This window comes from Azolla caroliniana, unplaced genomic scaffold (assembly GCF_043228905.1).
Source record: "Azolla caroliniana isolate FFs.n. ecotype wild unplaced genomic scaffold, voAzoCaro1.0.p SCAF_16, whole genome shotgun sequence".
Classification (NCBI taxonomy): Eukaryota; Viridiplantae; Streptophyta; class Polypodiopsida; order Salviniales; family Salviniaceae; genus Azolla; species Azolla caroliniana.
Genome location: NW_028230451.1, coordinates 1419684 through 1432606, shown reverse-complemented (window position 1 = coordinate 1432606; position 12923 = coordinate 1419684). Strand labels below are relative to the sequence as shown.

Below are 12923 nucleotides of genomic sequence, written 5' to 3'. Positions count from 1 at the left end.
TAAATAGAGTTTCTTCAAGAAAAAAACAAACACTACTCATTATTAATCATGATTGACAAAATAATTAGACAAAATTGTTGCATACATTCAAGAATAGTCATCTAAATCCTATTGGTCCTTGGCCCTTTAGGTTACCACCAACCTTAGGTTTTGAATTCCTTCTATTTGTCTACGTAAAACATGGTTTAGGCGGTGCCTTCCCCCAATCAAATGACACACGACTTTTAGTTGTTCCGAGAACTCCTTCGTCAATCACAAGAACTTTCTCTACATGGCCTTGTTCTGAAAAATTCATCAAGCGCTTGAAAATTCCTTTCATCACCAATGATCTCATAGAGTTTGTGTTGGGACAAAACAAAAACAACATATTATTTATCAAAATTGAAAAAATAAGAAGACAATATTATTGCATGTGTTTAGCAAAGATTCATGTGAGTCCTATTTGCATTACCCCTAGTCTTTGACTTTAACACATAAAGCCCTCAACCTTAGGAGGTTCGTCGGTTCCTTGTGTTTGTTTTCTTATATGGTAATCATGGTTTTAGGAGTGCACTTCATCAATCAAATGACACATGACTCTTACTTGATGCTCCTACAATTGTTAAAAGGACAATTTCTCTACGTAACTTCTTTAGCTACCAAACTCTCATCGACTTAGAATCTACAATTAGGTCTTGTAATTAAACTTAAGATAGTACGACAACCATGACCTTATAATATTCAAGTAATGTTGTCATATCGTAAAGAGAGAAATGAGCATTGTGAATTACTTGTCATAAACGGCAATATAATCATTAGAAAATAGTGGTGCACATGTTCACTGAGAATCATTGGAATCATATTGACTTTGAGGCCTTTTGTATTGTTCTTAGGATTTTGTAGTACACAGGTGCTCACCCTTAGGGTGCCAACCCTTTGTGTTTTTCTAGGGTAATCAAGGCTATATGGAAACACTTTATCAATCACACAACACACAAAGGCTTACTTGTTCTTACAAGACCTTTTTGTACTTTTACTAGCTCCCAACCATTTTTTGGAAAAAAAAAGGTGTCTTCATGGAATATTGTGATGGTTATCTCAAAAGAATATGTTTAATAGGAAGAACCATTTCAAGTTCCTTCATCTTGATGAAAATCAATCCACTCCCAAGATTTAGGGGCAAATATGATATTCCTATCTTTGAGTGGGCAAAACTTCATAAGGGCGGGCTTAACAATCCAACATTTGATTTCTCCTCCATTTCATATGGCCTCAAATGCATACAATGTGTTTAAAGCTTTGTGTTGTTTCAAGTGGATCGTAATTGTACAAAGGGAAAAGTACTAGGATACCCTTGGAAGTTCGTCTATTTACTAAAATGCCCCTGGAAGTTCCAAATTTACCAAACTACCCCTATGTCCAAAAAATTACACTTTATAAAGTAATTAAACACTCAAATCTTTGGTAAATAGGGCTAGTTTGGGTCCATTTCTTCCATCTTTGGTAAATAGGGCTTGTAGATTTGAGTGTATAATTACTTTATAAAGTGTAATTTTTTGGACATAGGGGTAGTTTGGTAAATTTGGAACTTCCAGGGACGTTCTGGTAAATAGACGAACTTCTAGGGGTATCATGGTACTTTTCCCTTGTACAAAATGTGTGTTTTATCCTTATTTTGAGTCCTCATAAGCATAACCTTTATTTTAAAGAGCTAATGATACTCAAATTATAGTACACACATAAGTTTTCTAATACACTTGGAAGTTTTTGAGTATCTTATAAAGTACTTTTTTAGATTGCTACCTAATTTTTATGTACAAAAAGCATGATAATTATCTTCCTATTGGTAACCTCAGTAATGCCTTCTTGCTTTGAAAATTCATCAATGTACAAACATAATAGATTTGGAAGTAGTCAACATCCTTGCACAATATTATAAGTGTGAGTTAAAAATTTTGGAAGTCCATCTTCTATACATACGACATACCACCTTCTCGTAGATTCAAGAAATTGCAACCATTCACTTAGTACTTTGAGCTCTATCATGTGTTTCCAATGTTGCTCATTACTCCGAAGTTGTTGATATGGCGTCACACCATATAAAAAACATCCATGGCGTCCATAAAGCAACAATTCAATCATTTTCCTATCAAAAAAATTGATTGTTAGCATGACGTTATGTGATCGATGATGTTATCGTGCTCTCATGAACTAGTTTGTCTATAAGCTATTTTATCATTACATTCAAACTATGCACTAAACTTTTCTTTCATTACAATTCTAGATAATTTTTTATAACATAATCAACCATGATTGTTGGACAATTGTTTACATTATCTACATTTCTCTCCTTCATATAAAGATCTAATCAAGCTTGTGCTTCAATTAGTATGGCATGTTGTGCACAATTCAACTTATCACATATCCAAGTGTGTGATTTCTTTCTCACCCATTTGGGCATTTGTTTCTTAGTATCTTGAAGATATTTTGCCTTGCCAATTGGCAATGGCAAACTTAGAAGCTTTGTGCATACATCCTAAATAATAAAGATGTAGGAATAAACAAAAAAGAATAGTAAAATATCATCTATCCCACATTTTATTGCTCATATACATAGTTCTAGCCATACGTCTCAAACGTGTCATACTCATACGTGAATATTCGTATCATACTCATACGTGAAATGGTTCCAAGTATGATTGGAATCCATTCGTCTATATTTATATTTATATTTATTTTTATTACTCTAAATTTTTTTTAAAAAATATAAAAAATAGAAAATAATCAAGATTTTTATAGACAAAAATCAAGACCTTAAATTCATTGAAAACTAACAAAATAGCATCCAAAGTTCTAAACATGAACCAAAATTTATCCAAAGTTCAAAACTTCAAACATGAACATTAACCTAGAAAGTAGCTCTAACCTCTAAATTTATAGTACTAATTGTTAATCCACGCCTCTCTACTCTTGAGGTGCATTGTCAAAGTTAACATCTTGCCCATCATCATCATCTTCGTCAAAATCCTCATTAACCATAGTTGCATGTTGACTTTGCAATACCAAAAGCCTATCATCATCTTCTTCTTTATTAATCATATCCAAAGTCACTTCTATACGGCATGAATCTCTTTCTTTGACTTTCTTTAATAGACGATGGTTTGTATGCAAGTATACTAGCTTCTCTATATGATCATGACTCAACCTATTTCTCCTCTTAGTGTGTATCAATGAAAAGGTACTCCAATTTCTCTCACATGGAGATGCACAAGTACCTTGAGAAAGCACTCGTATTGCAAGTTTACTTAAATTTGGGGTTTCTCCTCCAAATAATTCCCACCACTTAACACCATCTTTCATTCTAGTAGGATCATTTGAAGGTGGAAGTTGAAAAATACCCTTCTCTTTAGTTTTATAAGCATGACACTCATCTAATAAATTACCTTGCATCTTAATGTCACCATTTGCATATCGCATAATGGTGTCTATCCAACTAGCATTCACCACATTATCAAAAACTTGAGAATTTTCCCACCAAATTGGATGTAAGAGGTATCCAATTGCATGTAATGGTGAATGTAACATTTTGCATCTATCCATGCATAATCCTCTAATTTCATCAAGCAACATGTTATTGATTCCTTGCATTTTATTTATTTCTTCTATCATTCTTCGTGTACATTCATATATCAACCCCATTGTTGCACCTTCTCTATCCGCCAATCGCAACACTTTTAAAATTGGTGAGCATATTTCCACTATCATCTTTACATTTGACCAAAAGGAAGCATTCAATATTATCGAAACTACTTCTTCTGCATGTTGAGTTTTAGATCCCTTCCATTGGCACCATTCTTCACTAACTACCATTCTTCTTAAACCACTATACACTCTATCATCCAACAAATTTGATAGCACAATGAAACTATAAGCAAACCTTGTAGTAGAAGGCTTCAACAATTCCTTTTTACTAAACTTGCGAAACATTGCAAGCACATATAGCTTTCTTGTGATGAACGTAGTAACCTTCATACCTAATCTCAAAGCATCATTAACCCAAGCACATTTTCCTATATCCTCAAACAACAAATCAAGGCAATGACATGTGCATCGAGTAAAAAATATCATGGGCCACTCTTTCTCTATCATATGTCCCGCTGCCACACAATTTGATGCATTATCCATGCATACTTGCACAACATTTGTTGGGCCAATTTCAAGAATGGTAGCTTTTAGAATATTAAAGATATACTCCCCCGTTTTACATTCTCCACTTGTATCCACCGACCTCAAAAACATTGAACCAAACATTGATGAAGCTAGAACATTAATTATTGGTCTACTTCTAGTATCTGACCAACCATCACTCACTATAGTGCATCCATATATTTTCCATTTCTCTTTGATGCATGAAAGTTTATCTTCAACAACTTTTACTTCTTCATCTAAGTGCCTCTTTCCCAATTGGAAAGAACTTGGTGGCTTATATGACGGACCAGCCTTTGCAATTGCTTGAACCATATCATGAAAAAAGGAACTATCAACCTTAAGATGTGGAATATCCTCTACAAAAAAGAATCTTCTCACTGATTCATCGGCATTCTTATTCAAACTTTTTTGCCAAGAGATTTGTAAGGATCCACTAGTATTCTCAATTTTCCTCTTCTTACATGATGAAGATGACATGTCAACTACAGATGCACAAGTAGGTGGCACAACATTGGCATTAGATGTACTTACATCGACATTATTCTCACTTTCTGCAATAGAATTTTCATTAGCATTAGTACTTTCATGAGCATCCACATCCAATATCAATTTCTTTATCTCATCTTTTATTGCTCCAGTGACTTTGCGGCATTTATCCACACCTTGTCCTTTTAGCCCCAAAAGATGGGCTTTGATTCGGTGTGGACCACCAGCAAACACGTGCTTGCAATGTTTGCATTCATTTATATGCATTCCTTTATCGTTTCTCTTCACGACGATAACGTGGTCCCATAAAAAGCTCTTTTGTTTGCCCATACTACAATCACATTGATTTATAAATCAACAATTTAGTAAGTGAGTTAATAAATCTACAATCACATTGATATGAATATAAAAAAAAAACATTAGAAAACTACAATTACATTGATTTAATAAAACTACAATCCTTTTGAAGTGCTTTTCCTTCTCAAAGTTTAGAATGATTCTCTCACCTTAGAATGCAAATATTAAAACATTTGAACAAGGTGAAATTTGTTTGGTATGATAATTGCAAACATGTCCTTCCAAGGAGATTTGCAAACAAATTGTCCATAGTACATACACAAAAACATCTTTTGCCAAAGCTTAAGGCGAAGCGGAAGATGTACACATCAAAGTATGCATGCCTTATTATTTTATCTTTCTTTGAAATAAAGATGACATGATTTTTTAAAAGCAATGAAGATAGCTTTGAGACAATGGAAACTTCATTCCCTCATGGTTTGTAAAATTTAGTGAGCCATCTTGCACATTTTAAGAGAATATATACACACTTGTAAATTTAAAACAACTTGATCAAACAATATATACACATCTTTGCATTTTTTTGTTTTTCACCTCAGTCCACGACTCCACTTAGATTGTGTAAAATGAAGAAGAAATTGCACAGCATATTGCTTAGTTTCGGAGAAATTGCAAAGCATATTGCACAATTTCGGAGAAATTGCACTTAGATTGTGTAAAATGAAGAAGAAATTGCACAGCATATTGCTCAATTTCGGAGAAATTGCACAGCATATTGCTCAGTAAGTGCAGACGAATGGGAAGGTGGGAGTACATACCTGTGGCTGCTGCTGCGCTGCTGAGAGAGTAGTACGTAATTAGTTTCCAGGCTCCAGCTGCAGCAATTAGTTCTCCTATCTCCTCCTCAAATTAGACAGACAAATCTCTCTCTGTGTGCCTCTGCTTCTAAGTTCTAACTCTCAGACTCAGACTCTCAGAAAATCAGACTCAGACTCAGACTCACGACTCACGACTCACTCGGATCCTCAGTCTCGACTCTCGACTCTCACAACGTTAACGCATCAGAAAAAAACCCCCAAAAAAAACACCCAAAAAAAACCCCAATTTTTTTTTAAAAAAAACCAAAAAATTAAAAAAAAATTGGCAAACGAATATCGCGTATCATACGCGTACGTTTGCAAACGTTCACGTACGTCCAATAAATTGGACGTACGCGAATATTAGGAACTATGCTCATATATAAGTTCTTATAATGCATACCGAAGTCAATAAAAGAAAAGTTACAATAACTTTCAACAAGTTTCTCCTTTAGTCTCCTTCAAATTTTGCATTTGGTTTTCCTTATCTTTCACTAAACCTAGCCCTTCAAGTATTTTTTTCCGAAAAAACCTTCAAGTATTTTTGGGCATTTTGCCATTTGTTATGAAATGATTTTTTCATTGAGTTACATTTAACTATGTTTTGTGGCTTTGTATGCACAATGTGACCAACAACGAGCATGACCTAGCAATTTTCTTAGAAAATAGGTTACTAAAATCTACATGTATTTATAAGTTCCTGAGATCTTTGTTACAAAAGTGACATCTTTTAAATGGTTAATAAGGTTCCTAGGGTGGAAAAGACATACTTGGAACAATCAAAAGTCATGTGGGCATATTATAATGGAACCCCAAGGACCATGACTAGATTAGAAATCCATGTAAAGAAAACCTTGGTGTTTAATTGTGAGTTTCCTTGATGCCACCATTGACTTGTTTCTTGCACCTTCTTTACTTGGTAAGTTATCAAGGTTCCTTTGCATGTGCCTATGGCAATGATAGCACAAATAATCATCGAGTCTTTACATGGGATTCTTTTTACTAACTACACTAGTAGGTTAGTTCATAATTGTTAAGGGTCTATTACTAATCAATAGGCCAAACTAAAGTAAAAGAAAGAAAATAGAATGGATAGAAGAACCCGTTCCACCCGACCACCCCTGAGCTATGATCTAGACATAGCCAACCTACCACTAACATCCCATATAGCCGGATATTGGGATGACTAATACCTTGGAAGAGATCAACACGATCGTTGAGACGAAAGCCTAGGCCGCACCACCGGTGTCTAAGACAACAGCCTTCCAACGTAATGTGATTATGAGGGTAGCTAAGCCTCATATTTATACCTTTTCCTAGGCCCCTTGAATAGATGTGCCTTTCTAAAAGGCTCTCCATTCATCGGTTGTCCAAATCATGATAGTGCATGCACTTATCATTCCTTCTATCCAATCATTAGTCCCCTTTTTAACATTAGTGAACATACCCTTCACTAATGTAAATATTGGTGACCTACCCTCACCAACGTTATGTGTACATAACAATAATGAAGTGAAAACTATTGGACTAGGATGTGTCAGAGTGTCTGATAAATTCTTTATTATGGTTATGACAATATCCAATAGGTGATATGATAACTTCCTTAAGTAGATCAACTATAGGGATGTTAATGGGTAGGGGTTGTGGGTTTGGACTCAAACAAGGTGCCCTCAAAATGTGATTCACGCAAGGTTATGTCCCATAGTAAGAGTTGAGGTTGAAGACCATCCATTGTTGGGAGGTACATTCATTGAGCACTCGACATTATTATATACTTGCTTGAGTTTTTCAAAATCAGAAGGTGCAACATTAAGTGCCATTGCACCTCAAGCTTTGATGTGAATTCCTCTTTTGTATTTGGAATTCATCATCAAAATTTTATCTCGATCACATGGAAACGACTCATTGGTAGGGCGTTGCAACTTGCACATGATATATGTTGCTAGGGGGTTAGAGGTGCATGCGTGAACGACACATCCAACATGATGAATCTTGGCTCACACTGTCATAAAGACATACATCTTGGCTTATCATGACATTCATCTTGGCGAACCAGGAATCGAACCCATAACCTCTTGGTTTACATATTGTACTTTAACCATTGTAATAACATATGTGAGATGTAATCATAATAATTATATGTTTAGTTATTACGAGATATTTAGAACATTCTAGATTATTCTAGAATGTTCTTGAATATTTCATGATTATATTTATTATTATTATTATTCATAAATATCTAAAATATTCTAGAACATTCTAGAATACTCCATAAGGGTCTATAAATAAGAGTCCATACACTCATCACAACTCATTCGGTTCAACACCAGTCTTTAGCCCTTAGCCTACTCCTTGTAATCTTCTTTCTCATAATATAATCGCATTCCCATTTCTTATCTCTCACTTATACTTTTCTCTCTCTCGCACTCTCTCCCTCTTTCACTCTCTTTCTATCACTATCGCTATCTCTACCGCTCTCGCCATCTCTATCGTTATCGTTATCTCTATCGCCATCGCTCTCTCTCTGCTTCCTACTCAAGAGTCACGACAGTTTGAACCGAATATTTCTTTTCCCTTTCTCCAATAACCCTAGCAAGCTTTCTTCTTTATCCTTCTTTCTTTTTCCCCCACGGTTATGGAGTCGGTCAGCAAGCAAGAGTATATGCGTGTCCTTTCGGAGCTCGATATGCTCACCACTAAGTTTGTGGCATTAGAGCAAGAAAATCAAAGGCTACTTGGGGATCTTCAACAAGTCAGTACTGAGAAAGCTCATCAATATGAGGAGTTATCACAACGGGTTCATCAACTTGAGGCTACTATATTAACATTACGAGAACAAGCGGCGGGGGTTCAAAACTCCCCAAGGGAACCAAAGATTAGCCTCCCTGCCAAGTTTGATGGTACCAGATCTCTCTTTCGAGGTTTCCTGAATCAAGTTCGTTTGGTGATTCAGTTACATCCCAATCGGTATCCAACTGATGCCGCCCGTGTGGGATTAATAGGAACCTTGCTAAGCGGTACAGCGTTAGCATGGTTTGCACCACTTCTTGAGAAGAAATCACCATTACTGGAGGATTTCGAGGCATTCGTTAAGGAGTTTCAAGCTAGTTTTGGAGATACGGATAGCACTAGGACTGCAATAAACAAGATTCGAAGACTCCGACAAGGAGATCGTCCCGCTTCAGCTTATGCCGCAGATTTCCGTCTCTTGGCATGCGACATCCCTTGGGATGAGGCAGCCTTAATGGATCAATTCCGTCAGGGTTTGCGTAACGATGTCAAAGATCTTCTTCTTACTTTCCATGAAGATCCAAAGTCTCTTACTGAAGCTATTAGCCGAGCTGTGCGATGTGATAATCGCCTATTTGAGCGACGTTCTGAACGTCAACAAATGTTACGCCGCCAACCGGAACAGACATACGCTTCTATAGTCGCCACACCGCCACAAGGTTCTAGACCCGTTACGAGGGATGGTCCCACTCCGATGGAAATAGAGTCGACACAACGTCGAGGGCCCTTATCAGATGCTGAGAAACAACGACGTCGGGCGCATCGCCTATGCCTCTACTGTGGTGGTCCAGGACATATAGCTATGAATTGTCCACATAAACCCAGGCGTCAAGTTTACCAAGTAAGTGCACATGACAACCCTACATCAAGTTCTACTATCACTTCTAATAACTTAAGTACTAAGCCTACTAGCCCATGCCATGAGAATAGATTTGATGTCTTGAGCCAATTAGAGGATGTGTTAAACGAATAAGTCCGGCCAAAATAGGAGCCATTTGGTTGGACCATCCTAGTTATGTAGAGTCAGTACCTAGTTGTGGTTCCATTTCATCAAATCAAGTTAGTAGAGTTTTTTCTGCACAAGTCGAGCTTAGCACATCTACAGGTCATCGCGCCCTAGCCTCTGCCCTCCTAGATTCCGGAGCCAATTCTTGTTTCATGGATCGCGAGTTTGCATTGACTCAAAACATCATCTTGAAAAAACTCCCAAACCCAGTAGCTGTAGGAGTCATCGATGGTCACCCTATAGCATCAGGAGATATAGTCGAAGAGTCTGAACCAATTCGTGTAGTCCTAGGTAATTTGGCTAGTGTCATCTCATTTAACATCATTAGTAGTCCGGAGCACTCTCTAGTTCTTGGTCTTCCTTGGTTTGAGTTACATAACCCAACCATTGATTGGAGAAAAAGAACTATTGAAGAGGTCACCGTACAATCCAAGTCTCTTGAAGCTCCAACTAAGGATCTAGGATCCCCCACAATTTCAACAATCTCTATACGTCAATTACGAGAGGATGGAAGAAAGGAAGACATGATGGTATTTGCGGTTTTAGCAACTCCCTCATCTAGCTCACAAGAATTGGGGGTCCAACTACCAAAGAAGTACATAGAATTCTCCGATGTGTTCGATAAGGTGAAGGCTAATAGACTACCAGAGCATCGACCATATGATTGCCCAATTGATTTGCAGCCAGGAAAAGAGCCTCCATGGGGACCAATTTATAATCTTTCGCCCACAGAGTTAGAGGTTCTTCGAGAATATATCAATGAGAACTTGGCAAATGGTTTTATCCAACATTCAAAATCTCCTGCTGGTGCACCCATCTTTTTCGTTAAGAAGAAAGATGGTACGCTTCGTATGGTCGTGGATTATCGAGGCTTGAATAAAGTGACCGTTAGAAACCGATATGCTCTCCCATTGATCTCAAGCCTTCTAGAACGCCTCAGTGAAGCAAAGTATTTCATGAAGTTAGATCTTCGAGGTGCCTACAACCTTGTTCGAATTCGTCCTGGGGATGAATGGAAGACGGCGTTCCGCACTCGCTATGGTCATTTTGAGTACACAGTGATGCCTTTTGGCCTCACGAATGCACCAGCAGTCTTCCAACATATGGCGAATGATATTTTTCGAGACTTCCTCGATATCTTCATCATTGTTTACCTGGATGATATCTTGATCTACTCAAAAACTCAAGAAGAACATGATATACATGTTCGCCAAGTTTTGCAACGGCTACGAGAGTATGGTCTCTATGCAAAATTGGAGAAGTGTAGTTTCGACCAACGTCAAGTGGAGTTTTTGGGGTACATAGTCTCTTCAAATGGCATCTCTATGGATCCATCAAAGGTTCAAACAATTTTGGATTGGCAAACACCACAGTCCGTGCGAGATGTGCAATGTTTTCTGGGGTTCGCAAACTTTTATCGCAAGTTCATCAAAGACTATTCAAAAATTGTGTTGCCCCTCACTCAACTAACGCACAAGAATCGATCATTTGTATGGAGTATAGATGCGAACTCTGCATTTGAGGGTTTAAAGCAAGCGTTTACATCCGCACCAATCTTAATCCATGTCGATCCAATGAGGCGCTTTATACTTGAAGCTGATGCATCGGATTTCGCACTCGGAAGTGTACTATCCCAAATTGGTGATGATGGTGAACTGCACCCGGTGGCTTTTCACTCACGAAAATTTGAAGCCACAGAAATCAACTATGAGATTCACGACAAAGAGCTTCTTGCCATTGTGGATTCTTTTCAACAATGGCGTCATTTTCTGGAGGGTTCTTCTCAGCAGATTATTGTCTACAATGATCATAAAAATCTAACATACTTTCAAAGTGCTCGAGTCTTGAATCGACGACAAGCTCGTTGGGCGCAGTTCTTAACTCGTTTCGATTTTGTAATTCTATATCGCCCTGGGATGCAACAAGGAAAAGCAGATGCTTTATCTAGACGTTCGTATATGGAACTTCAACCTGGAGAGGCCGCATTTGAAAGCCAAAAGCAAATCCTCTTAGGTCCTGATCGTCTACGAATAATGGCAATGCATACCATCAACACACCGGGAGATTCAAGGCTTCTTGATTCCATTCGTGAGCAGATTGTGACTGATGCGTTCGCCCAAGAGGTTTTGAGCCATATTATCCCAAATCGTGCATCTAGCTCCCAAACTCAAAATCCTCGTCTAGACTACACCCAGTTTAGTTGGCATGATGGGTTACTTTTTCGACAAACTCTCTTGTATGTGCCTGACGGTCCTTCTCGACTCAAAGTCATGCAACAATGTCATGACACACCAATGGCGGGACACTTCGGCATCCACAAGACTTTTGAGTTGATTTCTCGCCGATATTGGTGGCCACGGCTTCGCCATTTTGTTACGGATTATGTTCGTAGCTGTGATACATGTTGCCGATCAAAAAAGCCTCGACATCATCCATATGGCTTATTACAGCCAATGCCTATTCCGGAGAGCCCATGGAAATCTATTTCCTTGGACTTTATTACGGATCTTCCACCTTCCAAGGGATTTGATTCGATTCTCACGGTTGTCGATCGTTTTACGAAAATGGCACATTTCCTTCCATGCACAAAGACCATTACTAGTCAAGAGACAGCTGATTTACTCATGCGGGAGGTGTTTCGCCATCATGGTCTTCCGGATGATATTATCAGTGATCGGGGTCCCCAATTCATCTCGAAATTTTGGCGGCACATGTTCAGACTCTTACATACTTCTTGTAAACTCTCTTCCGGCTACCATCCAGAGACTAATGGGCAGAGTGAGCGCACCAACCAAACAGTCGAGCAATATCTACGTTGTTTTGTCAACTATCAACAAGATGATTGGGTGGATTTACTACCTTTGGCAGAATTTGCTTATAACAACTCCGAGCATTCTTCTACTGGATATTCCCCATTTTTTGCAAACATTGGGTACCATCCTCGTTGGACGATGCTTGAACATCCTGAACTCCCAAAAAACCCAGCTGCTGAAGATCGGCTCACTCAACTCCAAGAAGTTCAGGATATGCTTTTGCATCATTTATGTGAAGCCCAAAACACTCAAAAGAAGATTGCTGACCGTCATCGGCGTGATTCATCGACTACATTTCAAGTAGGCGATCGTGTATGGCTCTTACAAGGTAGCATTAAAACGACCCGACCTTGCTACAAATTGGATTATCAACGTTTTGGCCCATATGTCATAAGTGGTAAGATCAATGATGTGACATTTCGTCTTGATCTTCCTCCTCATATGCGTCTTCACCCGGTCTTCCATGTTTCACTTTTGGAGCCTTAC

The 12923-nt window shown here is 38.1% G+C and overlaps 1 protein-coding gene across 1 annotated transcript; it reads right to left on the bottom strand.

Moving 5' to 3' along the window:
* Positions 1 to 2913: 2913 nt before the first annotated feature.
* On the bottom strand, positions 2914 to 4513 carry LOC147853475 (uncharacterized). The gene has a single exon (XM_087332258.1). The coding sequence runs from the start codon at positions 4498 to 4500 to the stop codon at positions 2944 to 2946; it is 1557 nt and encodes a 518-aa protein (XP_087188384.1). The 5' UTR covers positions 4501 to 4513; the 3' UTR covers positions 2914 to 2943.
* Between the last annotated feature and the right edge of the window lie 8410 nt (positions 4514 to 12923).